The 21,657-nt window shown below is 32.7% G+C and overlaps 1 protein-coding gene and 1 non-coding gene across 6 annotated transcripts in view; both read right to left on the bottom strand.

Annotated features, from left to right (window-relative positions):
* The window catches only part of Cdk8 (cyclin dependent kinase 8), a 107,286-nt gene that overhangs the window by 46,347 nt on the left and 39,282 nt on the right, over nt 1-21,657 (bottom strand). For all 5 annotated transcript variants that reach the window (XM_026412642.2, XM_026412643.2, XM_026412644.2 and 2 more), the window contains exons 2-3: nt 10,836-10,911; nt 303-413 (exon numbers count right to left, since the gene is read on the bottom strand). In XM_026412642.2, the coding sequence (XP_026268427.1) occupies nt 303-413; nt 10,836-10,911 (187 nt within the window). The remainder of the gene's footprint in view (nt 1-302; nt 414-10,835; nt 10,912-21,657) is intronic.
* Nucleotides 7,005-7,132, bottom strand: LOC113199607 (small nucleolar RNA SNORA38). Its single transcript, XR_003302974.1, has one exon. It is a non-coding gene; the product is annotated as a small nucleolar RNA SNORA38 (small nucleolar RNA).

Here is a 21,657-nt window from a genome sequence, read left to right as displayed (position 1 = left end):
ACACATATATATATACACACTCACACAAACCCCTCTCTCTCTCTCTCTATATATATATATGAAAAAAACTGAAATCTGAAATACTTCCAGTCCCAAGCATTTTAGGTAAGTATACTCAATCTATCAGACAAAGCAAAATACTCTAGTCTTGGTAATATATCATATCAGCCACATTCTATGAGGTAAGTGTTATTTTTAAAAATGTAAAGCTAATAGTGGAATTAGATTAGCTCCTAATTATTTTAACTCACTCTTAAAATTTCTGAATTCAGTGGCTCATCTCTACCAGCAATTCACCTTACCCAGAGATCATGTTCAGCATAATCAAATAGAAGCCAAACTTTCCGATCAGCATGAGACAGAAACACTTTTTGAAGAGAGATGACATTTGGATGTTTAAGCTCTCGAAGTAACTGCAAAATAAAGGAGATCCATTAAAAACTTTGGCCATAAAAATGTTAAAAAAAAAAAACATACCAATATGGGCCTGATTACGTGCCTGTATCCGAAGGCTGAGGCAGTAGTATGGCAAATTCAAGGCCAGCCTGGGCTACTTAGGCCCTATCTCAAAATAAAAACAAATTTAAAAAGGGCTAAGTAGCTCAGTGATAAGAGTTCTCCTGGATTTAACATGTAGTACCCAAAACAGAAAAAACTATTAAGCTGTGTATGATGTTGGGTGTCTGTAATAGCCTCTATTTAGAAGGCTAGAGGTGGAAGGTGTGAAGACTGCCTAAGCCCAAAAGCTGGAGGCCAAACCCCATGCCCCTCCCCCTGCAAAAAAATTCATACTAGTTATAATTAAAAGACAGTACAAATTCATTGGTAATCAATCTCAAACAATGAATAAGCACCCACACAACTTTGAAATACCTATACAAGTTCTTCAATAATAAATGAAGGAAAATCTATGGGGAAAAGATACTGAGAAAGAATAACTGAATAAATTGATTTCATTATTATTTGATTGGTTGGTTATTTTAATATATTTATGTATATATCATAAAAATTACCTTTTTAACCATTTTTAAGTGTAAGCATTGGTGACACTAAGTATATTTAATGTTGTGTAATCATCACACTAATCATTTCAGAACTTTTTCATCTCCCAAAGAGAAGCTCTGTACCCATTAAACAACCCAACTCCCCTCTTCTCTTAGCCCTTGGTAACCTCTACTACTGTCTGAGAATTTGCCTATTCTAGATTCCTAAAATAAGTAAATTCCCTGCCCTTTTGTGTCTGGTTTATTTCACTTAGCATAATGTCATCAAGGTTCACCCATGTTACAGAATATAATAGACTTTTATTCCTTTTTATGGATAAATACATTCTATTGTACATACACTTAGGGTTACCTCCCAATGAACTCATCATAAGATGAAAATCCCTAAGTCAAAAATGCATTTAATGAATTCACCTAATCTGTTTAACACTGTAGTTTAGCCACATACACTGTTGGATATGAATTAATTATTCTGGTCTCATGGAGAACTTGGAAGATGAAACTCACTGCCTGCGCTGAACATATTGCATATCAATTGAGGCAGTGGGAGGGTAAACTTCTAAATGTTTTAAATATGGTTTCTACTCAATGCATGTGGATTTCACACCACTGTAAAAATGAAAAGTCTTAGGTTGAATTGCTGTAAGTCAAGGACTGCCTGTATATTATCATGTATTTTTTTGATCCATTCATGCATTGATGGACATATAGGTCATTACAACCTTTTTGCTATTACGAATAATGCTACTATGAACATTGGTATACAGGTATCTATCTCTGCCTTCAATTCTTTGGGTATATACCTAGGAATGGAACTGCTAGATTGTTCCGTTGTTTCATAAGTGTATGAAAAGATAATAGTATTATCTTTTCATACACTTATTGGTCATTAGTATATCTTCTTGGAGAGAAATGTTATTTCATCTATTTTCTAATCAAGTTGTTTTGAACTGCAGAAGTTCTTTATCTAGTCTACATATTAATCTCTTGCCATATATAATTTGTAAATATTTTTTTCCATTGTAAGTTGTCTATGTTTTGAAATTACAAAACAGTTAAAACAAATCTGCACCTTGTAATCATTTTTTTTTAAAAATTCAAGGCTTAACAAGTTGTGATATTAGAAAATACGATATTCATCAATACCATACAGCAGTTGAGAGTCAAGATCAATAAACTCAGAGATACAGTACTTAATTTCAGGTATTTAAACTACGTAGTAACACTAATTTAAAATATGTAACCTTTTTCATAAAATAACACAGAATGTTACAAACAGAAGTATTGAAGCAGAGTATATTTTCGTGGGTTTAACCTTTCTAGTCTCCTAAAAGGATGTTCTTTTGTTTAAAATATTTTATATCTCCTTATTTTAGGATAACCAAAGTGGCTCTAATAATACATCTAGTTAAAAAGTTCGTGTACCTCCTGCCAAGAAAAAGCAAAAATAGCAACTACAACAAGAAAAGATATAATGCTCTTATCAATTAAAACAGACTTTACAGGGCCTTCCAAATGTGCTCCAAATACAGAGTAGCCATCTAAGAAAGTTAAGGTCTTAGAACTTAAGACTTCAGTGTCTTTGATAAGAACACTGCCAACGAAACAAGAAATCACCATAAATGAATTAACTAAACATCAAGTCACATTTTAAATATTGTTCTCTGGAGGGAGTAAAAATTAAAGAAGATATTTCTGCTTTTACAATAAATTTTTTCAACTTATAAGAATTTGGAGGTTAATATACCAATCCTAAAAACCCTAAAGGTCACTACCAAAGGAACCATTTACTAATTAAATTAATATAAACCAGATGAATAACCTGACAGGCCAAGCTAGCTCTTGGGATCACCCAAGATCTTCCAGTTCACTGGAAGAGCTTAAGTTGATGCTAAGGCAGTATTAATTCCAGTTCAATGTTTCTTGTATTACCTCAAAACTGAAACATACTCCTAAACCAAATAGCTAGTTTAAATCCTTTCTGGAAACTGGTAGGATTTATAACTTAAACAAACTCCAAAACTTTGACAAAAGATCTCTCCAATTATTAGAAGCCTACATATAGTTATTTTTAGATGTCTCTTAATTTCAATTCCCATATGAAGTCTCACTCCAATATTTAAAAAAGAAACCAGTAGAAACTAGTAGCTTTTCCCTAGGTGCTCAGTATAATACTATACATATAAAATGCATTATCTCAATCATGACCTAAACCCATGAAATATTTATATTACTCCTATTTTTACAAATGAGGACCCAGTGGTTTAAGAGGGTTAAATAATTTATTCAAGGTCATATTCATAGGAAGACATAAGGCAGACCTAAAACGTATTTAAAATTAACTTCCAAAATGCAAGCCAGTTCTTGTAACTACCATGGTCTAATACCAATATCTCATAAGAGATATTATCCTGAACAGTTCTCTTCAAAATCCAGAGACCCAGATGTTTTAAGAATACTGGATGGTTAACCCAACAATGTCAGGACTATGTAGTCATTCTCATCACTGCATGGCTAGCTCCTAGCACACTGACTGGTACTTGGAGGACTTCATTAATTATTTGGTGAATATATGAATTAACAAAATGCACAACTAAACGGAAAGATGTTATATAATATACCACTGGGGCTTTTGATCTATGGACTAAAATCAATGCTTTCTTCATAAAAACCAACCTACTTGTTAAAAATACTTTTTTTTTCCCAAAAAATTCATCTAATTAGCCAGACCCCCCTACACACACACACACACACACACAAAAAAAAAAAAAAAAAAAAACTCAGAAGGCAATCACTGAGTAACTATTATAACAGTGGTAAGAGTATTATAAACTGAATTATGTTCACCCCAAATCATATGCTGAAGCCCTATTCCCCAATATCTTGGAATGTAACTGTATTTAGAGACAGGGCAGTTAAAGATGGAATGAATTTAAAACAAAGCCTTAGAGTTGACCTTATTCCAATCTGACCAGTGTTTCCTAAGAAGAAATGAAGACATACAAAGAGAAACCAAGAGTATTTCTGAAATGACCACTGGAAGAGACAGCAAGAGAAAGGTCACAGCCAACCCTGTCAGCACCTTGGTCCTAAGACTTGTAGCCCCCATACTAAGAAAATAAATTTCTTTGCTTTCTTTATTACCCAGTCTGTAAGTATTTTACTATAGTAGCCCTAGCAAACTAATATAGTAGGTAACTATCACATTTGAGTAAAACATCATCTTAGGATTTGTATTTTTGTTTTGTTTTGATTTACGGAAGGCATATCAAGAGACAGGTCACTGAGGATTAAAAAAAGAAAGTCCCATACCCAAAAGACCTAAAAAGAGCATACTACAGGGACACAGCCACATCAATGTTTATAGCAGCATAATTCACAATAGCTAGAATGTGGAACCAACCTAGATGCCCTTCAATAGATGAATGGATTAAAAAATGTGGCATTTATACACAATGGAATATTACTCGGCACTAAAAAATAACAAGATCATGGCACTTGCAGGTGAATGGATGGCATTAGAGCAGATTATGCTAAGTGAAGTTAGCCAAAGCTTAAAAAAAAAATGCCGAATGTCTTCTCTGATATAAGGGGGGGGGTGACTCAAAATGGGATAGGGAGGAAGAGCATGAGAAGAAGACTACCACTAAATAGGGAAAAGAGGTGGGAGGGAAAAAGAGGGAGAAAGGGAGTTGCACGAAAAATGGAAGGAGAAGCTCATTGTTATACATAATACATATATGATGTTGTGATGAAAAAAAGTGTGTCACATTAGGTTGGATAGAGAGAAAGGAGGGGAGAGGAGGGGAAGAGAAGGGAGGATAGGAAGGGGAGTAGAATAGACAACATGATTGATGTATGTACATTCCATGTATGTATTATATGTCAAAATATATTCTGCTGTCATGTATGACTAAAAGAAAATAAAAATTAAAAATTAAAGTTAAAAAAAAAAGTCTCTATATGGGCAGACAAAAAACAGAGACTGACAAACTGCAAGTGAATCTTTTTATCTGGGGACCCAAAAGTCTACCCTGCATCATATCCGGAATGAATCACGTGAAATCAGTACACACATTAACCACAGGGTTTGTGTAGACTAGGCATTTATCTTTATCCTTCCTTTTAAAAAACATAAATGCCAGGCATGATGGTACACCCCTGTAATTCCAGCAGCTCAGGAAGCTGAGGCAGGAGGATCAAAGTTTAAAAAAAAAAAAGAAAAAAGAGAAGAAAAAGAAAGGCCATATGAGATGAGAGGTGGAATCACAGAAGTAAACAATCTCTGTACAGAATCACCTCTCAGCAAATATTCATACCAAAAACCTTCTAAAAGAACAATATGCTGTGCTATTGCATTTGGCAGAGTTAACATCCACCAAAGCCCTCTATATGCCAGGCTCTGTGGAAGATGCCTTGCTACATCTTAGGGATAGCAAACGTTTTAAGAGCTTCTGCTGAAGTTCTCTAGTAAGAGACAAATGCAGGTATGCAGGCAATTCTGGCTGTAGCAGTAGTAACTAACATTTACTGAGTAACACTTTTGGAGTGTAGCTAACATTTAGAATGTATTATATCCTAGGAAATGTTCCAAGTTCCTCACAATAAACCCTATGAAACACTATTTTTATTCCCATGAGGAAAGTGAGATGCAGGAAAATTAAGAAACTTGTTTTGGTCTGACAGACTAGTGAAGTGGCAGAGCTCAGGGGGTCTGGTGAACATCCTGGCTACCAGGATGCTACTGTGTGGCTGATGCTCTGACACTGTGTGAATATGCCATTTTCCCTTCTGATGAAAAGGACTTCAGCACTATGTGACTCCAAGCAGAACACATGGCATACTGATGCCTAGTTCTTAACATTTTATAAGTTATTTTTGCCTTTTCAAATATTTTATGTTAAATCTTTTGAAAATAAAAGGTTTAAATACACGATGGTGGTTTCATAATAGGAATCACTTATTTTTCCAATTCTACTGGGGATTTAAAAAAAAAAACAACTTACGATTTTCTGAGTATTAAGATTATGATTTTAATCATCCCTGCTAAACTTTGACTCACTCTAGCTGTTATCTACAACTTCACATTTCAAGTTTTAAAATATAAATAAATACAACATAAACTGATATTTAAAACAATGCTAATACATGACACCTATAGTGACAAGTATGAAAGTAGATAAGAAAATTACTAATATTCTCAAAACTGCATTGCTTTCTAATATTAAAATGTCACAATATAGCAAAAACAAATTATAAATGTATACTGAAAGTACAGTGAAAGTTGAGTTGAAATCACTATTAGAGAAATTAGTACAAAATTATTTCAAAAAAATTTTAAAGTTGTGGAACCTTTTCTTCAACTAAATTCTTATAAAAACCAAGATGTTTAGGTTAAAGCAGAAGTGAGCCTTAAAAGCTGAGTCTCAATCTCTACCTCTGCTCCCCCATTCGAACTACAAGACAACTACTTGGAATACTAACAGTCTATTAATGCACAATTTAAAGATGACAAAGTTAAAGAGATTCCAGCTCACAGGAAATTTTCGAAATGTAAAAGAAAAACCACTTACAATAAAATGAAGATGAAAATATGCAAAGCCCTTTGCTTTTGAAGAAATTCTCACTTTCCTTCCTTCCTCCCTTCTACAATTACTCTGAGTAAAGACCATATGACAAAATATATTAGAATACTGGATGGTTAACCTAACAATGGCAGGACCATGTAGTCATTATCATCACTGCAGGGCTAGCTCCTAGCACACTGACTGGTACTTTGCAGGACTTCATTAAGTATTTGGTGAATATACGAATACATATATGAATTAACAAAATGCACAACTAAACTGAAGGATGTTATATAATATACCATTGGGGCTTTTGGTCTATGGACTGAATTATGACACACTGATGAAGAAATGTGTTACCATCTAGTAGGGGTAACTGCTTAAAAAAATAAGTAAAATGAAAAAAAATCCTTTAAATTACAATTTTTTTTTCTCATATGGGATGATTGATTCTGACCCCAAGAGGAACAAGCAGGGCCAGATATCTCCAAATCCACTTTTCTTTTCCTTCAATTCTTATGTGTCCAAAGACAGGGAACCAAACACACATTTGTAGGAGGGTATACAATTAAAATTTATAATAAATGTTATTAAACAAACAAGCTGGGTGTGATCATGGGAGTAAGAGAAGTAGGTGGTGGGGACACTGAGGGCTTCTCTGAGAAGATTTAATAAATGGAAGGCAGGAAGACTGATAACATTTGCTAGAAATTATGGGAAATTTTTGGTTTTACAAATTTCACCTGTGTATATAGCCAATCTTATTTTACCTGTATTCATGCCCATTCCTCCCTCATCTTAAATTATTCTGAAAAAGATCCCAGATATCATATCATTTTACCAATAAATATTTTAGTATTTATTTCTAAAATCTGACTACAATTAAAATAAATTAATAATCAGTAACTATAACATAGCTAGAAAAATCTCATTTAAAAATTAACAATACATTTCTAAATAATTCATGGTTAAAAGAAAATTTAAAGTAATTTGCACCAAGTGATATTAAAAATACAAAATTTGTGGAATGCAGGTAAAACACAATTTAGAAATTTATAGTTTTAAATGATTCTATTAGAAAAGAATAGCTTTAAAAAAAATGGCCTAAAGTTCTACCTTACAAAGATAAATATAAGCCCAAAGTAAATAAAAGAAGTGATAGAGCATAAATTTATGAAAGAAACACAAAGGTTACCAGAATCTACAACAAAACAACAAAAAAGGAAATCATTATCAAACATAAATATGAAAAGACAGTAAGGGAATATTATGAACAACTTTGTGCCAATAAATTCAACAATTTAAATTAAATGTACGAGATTATATAAAAATTTAACTTATTAAACATAAAATGAAAAATAAAATCTGAAAGGTTTTATATCTCAATAAGGTAAAATATTGGCTGGAGAAGTCTATCAGATATTTAAAGAAGAATAAATACAGATATTAACCAAACTGTCAAAAAAAATAGGATAAAAAAGTAGTTCTTTTGCCACGTGCGATGGCACATGTCTGTAATCCCAATGGCTCTGAGGCCGGAGGATCACGAGTTCAAAGCGAGCCTAAAGCGAGCCTCAGCAACCTAGAAAGGCCTTAAGCAACTCAGCAAGACCCTACCACTAAATAAAGTACAAAAAAAAAGTGGGGGTTGGGGATGTAGCTCGGTGGTTAAGCACCCCTGAGTTTAATCCCCAGTACCAAAAACCAAACAAACAAAACTATCCTTAACCATGTATAACAAATCAAATCCAAATTATCTCAGGAATGCAAAATCTAATAAGTACTACAAAATTAATTGTAATTTATGAATTCAATTATATATTTCAATGTATGTACAAAAATACCATTTATGTAAAAATTCTTAGGAAATTAGGACTAAAAGAGAACTTCCTAAAATCCTTATTGATGGCATCTTTGAAAAACCTATAGTTAACATTATACTAAATGGTGAAACTTCCCCTAAGATAGGGAACAAATCAAAGATGCCTGCTCTTACCATTATTCAAAATTACACAAAACACCCTGCCCAGTGCTAGGTAAGGAAATAAAAGAAAACAAAAAGCATACAGATGGAAAATAGTAAATATATCTTATTCATAGATGCCATAATTATTTATGTAGAAAATCCCAAGGAATCAACAAAAACCTGAATTTAGAAACATCTCAGATATGCAACACACAATTTTAAAAAATACAGAGTATAGACAGGAACAATAAACGAAAAGAATTTTTTAAAAATAATTCCATTTAGCATAAAAAATATGAAGTGCTTTATGTTTTAAATTGATTCATGAAGAATCAACTTAACAAAAGGTGTGCACAACCTCTACATTAAAAACTATGAAACACTGTTGAGAAGAATTAAAGAAACCTTGCAAAATGGAAAGTATGTTTTTCTATTGGCTTGAAAGTCCCAATATTATTAATGTTAATTCTCCCTGGGTTCATAAAAATTATAATCCCTGCAGGTACTTTTTACAAGTAGAAACTGACTAGCTGATTCAAAATTTATATGATAATGCAAAGGATCTATGACAGTCAAAACAATCCTGATAAGAAATTAAAGCTGGTGAGTCTTACACAACCTGACTGTAAGTCTTGCTATAAAAGTAGAGTAATCTGGTACTGGCATAAGACTAGACATAGAGTCAATGGAACAGACTAAATAGTCTAGAAACAGCCCATATTTACAAAGTCCTTTAACAAAGACGTCTTCAATCAGATTGGAAAAAAAAAAAAAAGCATAAAAGGAAAACATCTGTAAATTAGATTTCAACAAAATTAAAACTTCATCCTATTTCTTTTTGTGTTTAACTGAATTTAGTAATCCTTATAGGTAAAGATAACCAAGTTTGTTCCAGAACTGAATGAAGTTTTGTATTTTAAAAACATTTTGTTAAAAAAAATAATAAATATCAAGAAAAGTATATGAACTATAAGCATACAGCTCAATAAATTTTCACATATTGAACCCTTGGAAGCAGACCCAGAACAAGATCAAAATACAGGACATTACTAGCACTAGTTCCCTGTCCCACTTCTTGTCACTGTTTCCTCCAAAAGGAATCAGGATCCTGATTTCTAACATCACTGACCATAGTTCAAAGGATGTTAATTCCTTAAAACTGACTTGAATAAACAGAATAGTAAGATACTGAAGAAATGATAGCTAATATAGAGATATTTGCCTTAAGATTCAAAAGTATAAAAACTTATCAATTAACTGAAATACATCTTCCAATGTGATATACATACAGTTAAAAATGTCCTCCCTTATGCATCCCTCATGGAAGTAATTCTTATATGTCCTTCAACACCTGGAACCTTACTTGTTTGTTTAGTCTCTTCCATTCCCACTTTTCTATCATGGTGCTTTGCCCACTGTTTGCTTTATGAGATTTATGAATTTCCTTCCTCAGAATAATATAAATACTTGAGGCTGGGGACCTCAACTTGTTCTGTATTTCTTTACTTTTCCTACTATAATCATTGACCTTGTCAACACAGTACATAATAAAGACTGTTGGATGAAGACTTACTGGCATAGAATCTGTTAAACAAGTATAATAATTTAAATTAATATTTTAGTTCATAAAAGCTTTTATTTATGCAGAGAAGAGCTGAATATATATGTCCCAGAGTATTCTGATTAAAGCAGAAAAAATTAATTTGGTCCCATACTTTTTATAACAGTAAAAACTAAAGTAAAATCTCAAGGAAGTTATGCTGAGTCTAAATGTCTATGTAATTATTAAGTAATGTATTAACATGAAGAATATTTCCCCTTGGAATCAAAATGAGATTCTAATTACCATATGGAAAGTTATGCTTCCGAAAGGAAAAGGCATACATTTTTACATATTCAGATGAACAGACAGATATAATTCTAATCAAATAATACAATCTCATTTTAATTCGACGTAAGTAATGAAATTAATCTTATCCTATTAAGATAGAAATATTAATTTTATATGGTCTAACCACTTTTACTAACTCAAGTAAAATAACAAACTTAACTACTAGTGACATCTACTGAAAAGATATATATTCATATAAATAAGATTACATTTATCTCAAGTAATTGCATTTATATTATATAGAAATATAATGCTACCTTTACTTCTTCTTAAAAAGACACATTTTTATAAATATTTAATATGGAAAATATTCATCAGCTTTCAATAAATGAGGTCAATTCAATACAGAAACCCACACAGTTGAAAAATTAGTTGGTAATAACAATGATAAAAAGAGTTTCACTTACTGCTATTTCTCTACATGCCGACATAGAGATCCCAGTTCCTTCTATTTGTTTTAGAGCATAGTCTTTATCATCCTTCCTATAAAAACAAAGATATTTTAATATATAATCAGATCTACATTTATGTACATTCTAAAGTAAAATGTAAATAAAAATAAATCATGTTTAATATGCACTTGATACTTTCATATGTAATCAAATGTTATAGAGGAAAAAAATTTTAGATAACCTAGGCCTCCCATTATTTGATTAAAAAAATTATCTTAAAAGGAATAAAAAGATTTATTCAAGGCTCCACGGTTACTTGTGAAAAATAGATTCAAAGATAGACCTTCTGGTTCATGGTGATAAATTCTTTCTATTCTAAAATTCGAATATATTTTCTCTATATATGCTGATGTGTTTGTATTTAAACAATATAAACATAAAACAAAACTTGCTTTCAAAAACAAAATCAGATTACCAGTGGATCAAAAAAGTTAAGAAAGTATCACAAAAGCACAATACGGTTATAATTTTAAAAACCTGTTAATGATCATAATCTGATAATAATATAGGTCATCCCCAAATACCTTCAAGAGATATTCACTCAACATGTATTTACTTATTGAACAATTTCTATGTATACAGAACTGTGGTAAATACTAAAGATATAACAGGAATTCATATCTTATTTTTTGTACCTTTTTGTGTCTACTGCCCTAGTCAAATAAACAGCTAAACTGTAATAATATAATAAGTGCTATAATAAGGCAAGAAAAAAACCACAGAGACATCATCCAAAGGTTCCTTTCATGGAAGACCCAAAGCAAAGACTTCTCAAAGGAAGTCTCAAATGAGGAGGCCTATATGGCTGTTCTCAAAGTTTGGAGATTCCACTCCCATTTTTCCTCTAAGAAATTACTGAGAACCTGAAGAACTTTTTGTTTGTTATATCTATCAGTATCTGCCCTATGAGAATTTAAGGAAGGCAACGTTTTAAAACACACAAATACAAATGCCAATATCATTCATTAGCCATCAGAGCCATGGTATCATCAGACATTATCTTACCTCTACAAAAGAATCCACTATACACTCATAAGAATGGAAAAAGCAATTATCATAGCATAATTATGAAAACAGCACTGATCTTGCAGACCCTATGAAAGAAATTCATCAACAGCCAAGGGTTCCTGGATTACATTTTGAGAACTGTTGCCTCTGTATCAGTTAAGAGGTACTCGGTAATGAAAGCATGTGAGGTGAGAGAAAATGAAGCATTTTGGAAAGAATGGATACAGTATACAACTGGAGATCAGGGCAGGAATAAAATTAGGACCAGACCATGACAGACTTTTTAACTCAAAGAATAATAATAGAAAGTTGTCTTTAAAAGTTTTCTGTTAAGAGGCAGGAGGATCGTGAGTTCAAAGCCAGACTTAGCAAAAGGTGAAGAACTAAGCAACTCACTGAGATCCTTTCTCTAAATAAAATACAAAATGGGCTGGGGATATGGCTCAGTGGTTGAGTGCCCCTGAGTTCAATCCCTAATTATCCCCACCCCCCCAAAAGAGTATTAATTATATTTTATTGGAAAATGTATCTCTGGTTGCCTTGTGAATGCTTAGAGTAAACAAGTGCAGGAGGCAGAATATTTAAAAGCCATTAGTATTAAAATTATTTGGAGAGTAATGATGATGGCTACTGCAAAATGGTGGTTAGTATGAAAACTAGACAGAAGGTGACTAAAGTAGGTTAAGGAAAGAGAAGGAGTCACAGGTAACAAGTGAATTACAACATTATTCACTGAAATAACAAACAACAGAAGGAAAAGCTTTTGGGGGGAAAAAGATGAAAATTCTCCTTTTGTGTATAGGTTGAGTTTTCAGGACGTATGAGACATTTGGGTGGGCATGGCTGAAGCAAGCTGAATAAAATACTTCAAGCTCAAGGGTAAACTAAAAACGTCAATTTATCATAATCAACACAGCAACTGAAGAAGCTCTAGCCACGGGAACAGATGCAATGTAACTAAAGAGAAAAGACCAAAAAAAAAAAAATCCAAGAAGAGAAGAACAGTAAATAGTATCAAATGCTGCAAAGGTCTGGTAAGGAAAGTCAATTTAGTAATAACAAAGCCTCCTGTGGATAGTCTACTAGACAAAAATAGTTGAAATGAAGTAGTGACAGAGCCTACATTGCAAAAGGCTGAGGAATGAATGGAACATACACTGAGACAATACATGTAGGTAATTATTTGAGGGGGAAAAAAAAGGAGGTGGTGGAATAATATATAAGGTTAAAAAAATTACGTTTTAAAAAGATGGAAGAGCCAACAGGGAAGAATCCAGAGAAAAGGAGCTGCTGATGGGGAAAGAGCAGGTTAGGAAAGCAAAGACACTGAAATACTAGAATTAGAAGGGATACACTCCTTTCATAGAGCAAAAAGTGGATACAGATAGAAACAAGTTGGTTTAGAGGCAAAAGGCTGGGGCACTTCCCATTTTGATGACTCTTATTTTTATGAAATTGGAAATGAGGTCATATAGTAAAAAGGTAGAGGTGACAGGAATAGAAACTTGAGTACAATGAAGGTTTGACTGAATGAGTTAATACCCTCTTATAAAGTCAGTTAATTTAAAACACTATATTTTTGCTTCTACAATATATTTTATACCAAATCTTAGTGAGGAAAACATAGCCCAATGGTAAATTATTTTCCTGGGAAAAAAATAATTTTCTGATAATCAGTTGTATAAGATCCTTTCTAGTAAAGCATTGTGGGTATTCATTATATTAAAAAGACATTAAGAATATCTGTACTTAATGCTCACTAAATATGAATTATTTCTGAAAGGCCTAATGAAGTTAAAGGCAAAAAAATGCAACTGGGATAAGAATATGTCTATTAGACATTCTCATATACAGAATATTGATTTAACCAGATGGCTAACTCAGGAGTTCTACTATGTGAGGTTAGCATCCTAGACTGATCCCTCCAAGATCGAAGACAGTGAGAATGGAAATAATAAGTTAAACCAAAGATTCACCCATTCACTTCCTTTATTCCTACTACCTTTTCTTACTTAAAAATGGTTAAGTTGATAAATAACAATTTCTCCCCAATGAACTAAAAAATATTCTAACCTTCAATCAGTTCTCTTCCCTATCTCAAGTAATTACATGTTTCTTTCTTTATAAATTACTGGGAAAAAAATGTGCAATGGGGAGAATTAATGTCAAATAAAAATGTTTAATTATAAAAAAGAAAACCCCATCTTGAAAACTATCTAATATAAATACCACTATAATACAATGGAACTTTGTGGTTTACAAAGTATGTTTAATTTTTTATCTATCCACACACTTTTTCCCCCCACATTTTTGTACTGGTGCATTATAGTTGTACATACTTTTTAATGAAAACATTATTGCATAGTTTCACTGATATCTAGTAAAAATACTCAGATTATACAAATGAGTAACTGATGGAAGGGGGAAATACTATGGAGCACTACTGGCCAAAAGTAAAGACAAAAAAGTCAAGACAAAAGATACATTTTACATATTATTATGTGCATGAATGAATATGTAACAATAAATCCTGCCATTATATACAACTACAATGCACTAATAAAAATATGGAAAACATGAATAATTACTATATATAGTGTTCTAAGTACATGGATTTGAACTGAGTGGGTCCACTTACATGCAATTTTTTTAAAAGACTTATGACAATTTGTAAAAACTTGTAAATTGTATAGCCTAGAAATATTGAAAAAAAATTAAAAGGTATGCCAGAAATGCATAAAATATATTTATGTAATAATCTATTTTAACTTTTACTTTTATAAAATATATATAAATCTACTATAAAAATTAAATGCATAAAAACTATACACAAAAATTATACATGGAGTTCCTACAGTTGAGAGAAATGTAAATGAACATAAGGATAAATATTAAATTATACTCAGATTTTAAGCTGCACAAGGGGATATAGGCATCCCTAATACCTACGTTGCTCAAAGTGCACAATAAAAGAGACAATCAACTATATCTTGAAGCAATGCAAAAGAAAGCTCCAGAAAGTGAGAAAAATAGAAAATCAGAGGAACAATCCATAAGATACAAAACAGAAATACTTAGAGGCGTTCCAGAGAGAGAAAAGAAAGGAAGGAAAGTTGTAACTAAAAGAAATGATTTTCAAAATCAGAAAGGTCCATGGAGTTCCCATATAAAAGAATGAAAACAAACCCATAACACAATATCTACACATTTCAGAAAAGTAAAGACAAAAGATGCATTTTACAAGTTTCCAGTGGGGGTGGATAACAAGTTACTCAGAAAGGATTAGGAATCCTGACATCTTTGGTTTTTCTCAAAACAAATTTTAGTAGTACTAAGTTCTAGACTAGCTCCACATTTGCATAAGATCATTAAATACTGACTACTCTGTGAAAAGATGTAGTTTTGACAGTTGAGTCCTATATAGGAGTCTGTCTGGAGAATAACACTAGCAGTTGCAGTGGCAGGAGGACGTTCTGGAATAGTCAGATCAAGGAGCTCCTAGAAGGCAAGACAATGCACTACTTTCTTCACAAAGTCATGCTTCAGGGAAAACAAACCAGATTAACTAGTCAATATGCTTAGTTATGTAGTAAAAACTGTGAAACACATTGAGACTAATGTGTTAAATTTAAGTGTCTTATTATGTGACCATAAACAACTGTCACTGCATACTGAGTTATGATGGGTTATTAAGGGAAAAGGTTTTTAAGAATGCTGGACAAGGGAATAAAATCTTATTGATTATGCAAGATGACAAATAGTTGAGTCCCAATGCTTTAGGGATGTAGTTTAACTTCTTTGGTGTGCCATCTTTGGTATTTTTAATGACCCTAGTATTTCCAACTAGAGAAAGAATGCAAAGATTCAAAACAAAGATAGCCATTAAATATATTTTCTTGGGCCTTAATCATATTTTAGAACATTTTTTAATGTAAAGGACATACTTGCATGGCTTTCAAAATTAGTATCAAAACAGTATACTTAAATATAGTCATACAGAAATATAAACCCTTGTTTTTATACCCCAAAGCAGTATACTAAAAATCCAAAAGCAATACCCTTTGCTTATTTCCATTTAAACTACATGTAAACTACCAAAATTACTGTTCATGAGGCTCTCTATCTTATTTGGAAATAATACTGCTAGAATACTTTTGATATATTTATACATGAATTTAAATTTTTTTTCACAGTTGTAATTTTGGTTTTATGTACAAGTTTTATGTACCACTGTATTTCTACCTACCCTATACGGGTAGGAAAAAAGCAACAACAACAAAATTCTGGTTATAAGATATCAATCATTCTCATGATGCCACATTCAATAATCAACTATACTGAAGCAACTCTAACAATGTAGTACATGCTTTACACATCAAATTCAGGAAATAATTTTACCAACAGCCTGATGACAAATAAATGTGTTGGTATAAAACATTTTCAATAAGAGTTCTTTATTTTAAAAAATCAAAGATCCTATTATTCTTAGTGCTATATTTTTAAATATCCCCAGGAATTTTTCTTACCTTTAGATACCAAGAATTAGGTTTGCAATTATTATATCATTTGAGAGTCTTTTTCATTTCGCCTTTAGTAAATTTAGGTTGCAAATCCAGAATAATTAAACAATAAGATATAAGATATATTCTACATCAGAAATATTTTTTAATTTCCTGGAATGGCCACCAGGTCACGCAAAAATTTGCTCCTTCACCTTAAAAAGGGCAAGCTAGTAAAAATAATGATTTGATCAACATTCTCCAAATGTTATTTAATTCAAAACTATTGTGAAAACATATCTAAATTGATTATCTGTCAAATCAAAAGAAGTATGGGGGGCTAGGCACAATGGTGCACACCTGTAATCCCAGTGGCTTGGGAGGCTGAGGCAGGAGGATTCCAAGTTCAAAATTAGCCTCAGCAACTTAGTGAGCCCCTGACTCAAAATCTAAAAGGGGGTGGGATGGGGTGGGCGGAGCGCATATGCATGCTAGGGACGTGGCATAGTGGTTAAGTGCCCCTGGGTTCAATTCAATATGGAAAAACAAAAGTAGTGGTAGTATGGGAGCTGTAAATTGGTTATATGCAAATAAAATATATTAATGAATATACAATTCAATGATTATGTACTTTGAGAAGAGGCAGACTCATATCCATAATACTAAAGTTGGTATTAATCACAGCACACTTGATAGAAATCAAAAGACTATACACATTTATCAAAGTCCTTGCTATTCATAATACATTCCAACTCCCTGGGCATTAGAAACAGTCACTTTATAAATCAATTATGTATTATAGTACAACAGATGATTCGTTCATTTCCATTGTAATAATTCTGATTAACGCTAATGTTCCAGGGTTCAATCTTGTCACTGATGGAAACAACTATCCTTCCTTGCCAGATACTTAATCAGTTTTACATGTTCTCAGAATAGGTGACTAGCTATCATTGGAAGTATCATTAGAAAAAGACTGCACTTGAACACTCCATGGAAATGATTTTGCCACATTATGGCATGAACTAATATAACAGTAAAAATCCTTGGCCCCATAGCTCTTGTAGGACAACACACCTTCAAATAACTTAAAAACTACCCCATCCAGAGATGTCAAGGTGAGTATTCTTAAAATTCATATCTTAGAGCAACATACTATTTTTACTCAAGCCTTTGCATTAAAAAGCATCAAAGTCACTCCTTCCATCAAGGACCCATGGAACAAGATTTAAATAGCCAGAACCATGCATGGTTTTTCTATATTCTTCTGTGCCTGTTTAAATTTCTAAATTATTGCCAGGCATGGTAGCACACGCCTGTAATCCCCTGTAATCCCACTGGCTTAGGAGGCTGAGGCAGGAGGATCAAGAGTTCAAAAGCCAGCCTCAGCAGAAGGAAGGTGCTAAGCAATTCAGTGACACCCTGACTCTAAATAAAATAAAAAACAGGTCTGGGGATGTAGCTCAGTGGTCAAGTGTCCTTGATCTCAATCCCTGGAACCAAAAAAAAAAAAAAAAAAGAATCTAAATTATTGAGACATTTGTTAACTTTAACAATGATACCCAAAAGACTCCTATTCATAATATTGTTATATGAGTCTCTTACCATTTCCTGTGTGAATCTAATACCTGGATACAATCTCTTTGTGATTTCACTAAAATATGCAATCAAATAAATGGTTGAGACTGTAGCCTCTTTGTTTTGGGTGCAATTCAGTTCACTCTAGGTTCCTGAGTAATTACACTCAACAACTAAGCAACTCTTTAAATAGTGAACTAAAAATAAGCAGGAGAGCAGTCCCCATGATGTCACACCTAGGCAAGATTCCCTTGATATCAAAACTACACTCAGGGACCTTGGCTCTTGGCTTCGAAGTGGACTACAAACTGTTAAGTAACTCGGCATTTGTCAGTGTTACACTGTCCAAATGAAATCTCCTCAGTCTTAAATGTGTACAGCAATATCTGCTTCAGATGATTCAATTAGTTAACCTTACAAGAGCAACAAAAAGTATATATAAAGAACTATCTTCACCAATGTAGATGAAGCTCTCTGAATAATCTCCTGATTAATGGAATTTTACTAATAGTAAAAATTTGAATTTCACAAAGCAATGATCTGCTAAATGGCTGAATCTGACCAGAAGGAGGGACTCAGTGAAAATATGTTCTACTGATTGATCCAACTGTAATATTCCTAAGAGATCAGTGGCAAGGCCAGTTAATAAGGCAATGGGAAACAAGTTTTGTCCAAGGCTGTACTATACCTGCAAAATGAGTCTCTTGCTCCACCTTCACATCTCTCCTTACTCCTAAATGAACCCAATAATCAAACTGACCTTATTTCATGATAGCATCCAATCCAGAGCTGATCTTTTCCCTCTAGTCTCTCCTTAGAATCATTCAATTGAATCCTAAACCCTACAAAGCATGTTTTTCTTATTGAGATACCTCACAATTCATCTGGTGGGAGTTCTCCCTTGCTATATACAGCAGGCTAATATTTTGGCAACAGGTGCACTGCTGGTGGCCTTTTATCATTTACTGTGTTTAATAATCTTACAGTAGATTACAATGCATTAGAGCAAATTGAAATACTTCCTTACATTTAAATTGGGTAAAATCTGAAAGTACATTATAGCTAGTTATGTTGTCTTTTGCTTAAGATCCCTGAAATATTAATATATTGTGCTCTTTTGATGATTCTGACAGATGAAATCCACAAGTTAACTTTTGATTAATGGCATTAGTATATTTAAAATATTTATTATTAGAACTACTAATTCTAGATCTGAGAGACTTTCCTAGCAATTTGGGAGTTCCTGTGGTTGGCACCACTACAGTCTCCAAGATACAACAGTGAACAAACCCTACAGGAATCACTGTCAAGTCTTCTGGCAGCTTCTGATACCAAGCCCCAAGAAGTAACAAAGCTTCTTGTAAACCTATTAGTGAATACCTCTCCTCTACATTACCTCATGAAAATTAAGCCAAGTTTGTTGGCTCTCATACTTCAAACTCATTTTAATCTAGTTTGGAGAAATAACTATGCAGAGCTTTAAAAATATCTGCCTTGGAAGTTTAAAAAAAACTCTTGGTCTTTTTCCTGTCTGTTTGGTTAAAACATTACATCATCATTCAATATAACAAGAATATGGGGATTTTCCTTCAAACTACTTATCCAATAATCTTTCTTACATCGTTTCCCCAAAGTCTCATTTTTCTTAACAACTCTATTAAGGATAAAACAACATTCACTGTGTCTTTACTTCAAGAACCTTATTTTGAAACTGGTCACTTATAATCATTCTTTTCTTCTTAATATTCGTGCTAGAAGAAATGGGAGACACTAAAAATAGAAAATATTTTTCTATTTTTCTATCTCTATAGAAATATCTCACAGTGGATGGGGGCTGAATAAGAATGAATGCCAGTGAATTCTCATAAGGCAGTTATGCCAGACCGAAGAAGATAAAGTCTTGCAGCAATATTGACTTTTTATTTGAGAATTTCATACCATTCTGTAAAAAATAAAAATTTGCTCCAGTGGACTTATAAGCCCTGAGTTTTCTTACTTCTTGAACCAAATTCAGTGCCATTTCCCAAAAGTCAAAAATACACCTTTGTCTGCAACTTTCCAGAGTACCAAAAAATCCAATTCTCTGTAAGTAAATATTCTTAATGGAACTTCCTGGCAGAATCAGAGATGGAATCCCACAATATGATAACATTTATCAAGTATTTTAGCATATTTTAAGATATTAAGCACTTCAGATACATGTTAAAGTCCATGAAGCACATGTTTTAAAACTACTTACATAAAACATGTATTTTACATGACTGTAGATATATAGAAAATACATACATGCCTTCTCTCTAGGTATATTTATGCACACATAAGTATATAAATATGCACAAACGTATATATAAACATTTATATATCATCACGTAGACAAATATATAAAGATATTATAAAGATACAAATAAAACAGACATGTAACTACTGAAGAAGAAATAATTTCTTAATATCTTTAGATTACTGACTGCACACAGAAGGCCATTAGAACAACTGTAAGGTGTTTTATTAGGAGGGAAAAAGTGTCATACTTAGAAAGTTTACTTACTCCATAATACACAATGTCACTTCAATTTTTTTATTGTGGTAAAATATATTAACATAAAATTTACCATGTCAACTATTTTTAAGTGTATAGTTTAGAAATATTAAATGCATTCATAAATATTGTATAACCATCACCACCAACTATCTCCAACTTAAACTATATCCACTAACAACTCTTCATTTACTTGTGCCCCCAAATCCTAGCAAATACCATCCTACTTACTGTCTCTAATTCTGACTATTTAAAATATTTTATATGTCATCATACAAAATCTGTATTTCTGTGACTGGCTTATTTCACAAAAGGTCCCTAAGATGTTGTATCACATCAGAATTTCCTTCATTTTTAAGGCTTAAGAATACTGCAAAAGAGAGAGAAAGAAACAGACATTTTACTTATCCATTCATCCTTTAATAGACACCTGGGTTGCTTCCACATTTTAACTATTATGAATAATGCTGCTATCAACCTGGATGTACCAAATATTACTTCAAGACTCTGCTTTCAAGTCTTTTGGGTATATTTCCAGATGTGGAACTGCTTATTAATCTGATGAGTGATTCTACTTTTATTTTTTTTTTAAGGAACCACCATACAGTTTTCCACAGCAGCTCTCATTTAAGATTCCCACTCACAGTGCACAAGGGTTTCAATTTCTCCACATTCTCACCTACACTTGTCATTTTCCATTTTTTTAATATAGTCATCCTAAGGTATGTGAGATGATACCTTATTGTAAATTTAATTTGTATTTTCCTGATGATTACTATTACTGAGCACCTTCTTATGATGCTAATACAGTTCCAAATGCAAAAATCATTTACTACATATGCAAGGATTTTCTAGGCCTCCATTCTACTCTATCGTCTACATTTCTGTCTTTAAACTGTAGACAGCCTTTTGTTAATATATAATGTCCTTCATCTCTTGTGAACTTTTTAAAGTCTGTTTTATCTCATGTTAGTATAGCCACCCTTATTTGGTTTCGTTTTGCATGGAATGTCTTCTGGGTTTTGTTTTGTTTTGGTACTGGTGGTTGAACCAAGGGGTGCTTAACCACCAAGCCACACCCCCAGCCTTTTCTTATATTTTATTTAGAGATAGGGTCTCACTGAGTTGCTTAAGGCCTCACTAAGTTGTTGAGGCT

This window comes from Urocitellus parryii, chromosome 2 (assembly GCF_045843805.1).
Source record: "Urocitellus parryii isolate mUroPar1 chromosome 2, mUroPar1.hap1, whole genome shotgun sequence".
NCBI classification, from domain to species: Eukaryota; Metazoa; Chordata; class Mammalia; order Rodentia; family Sciuridae; genus Urocitellus; species Urocitellus parryii.
Note: the sequence above shows the minus strand (reverse complement) of the source record. Positions and strands in the feature narration are given on the sequence as shown.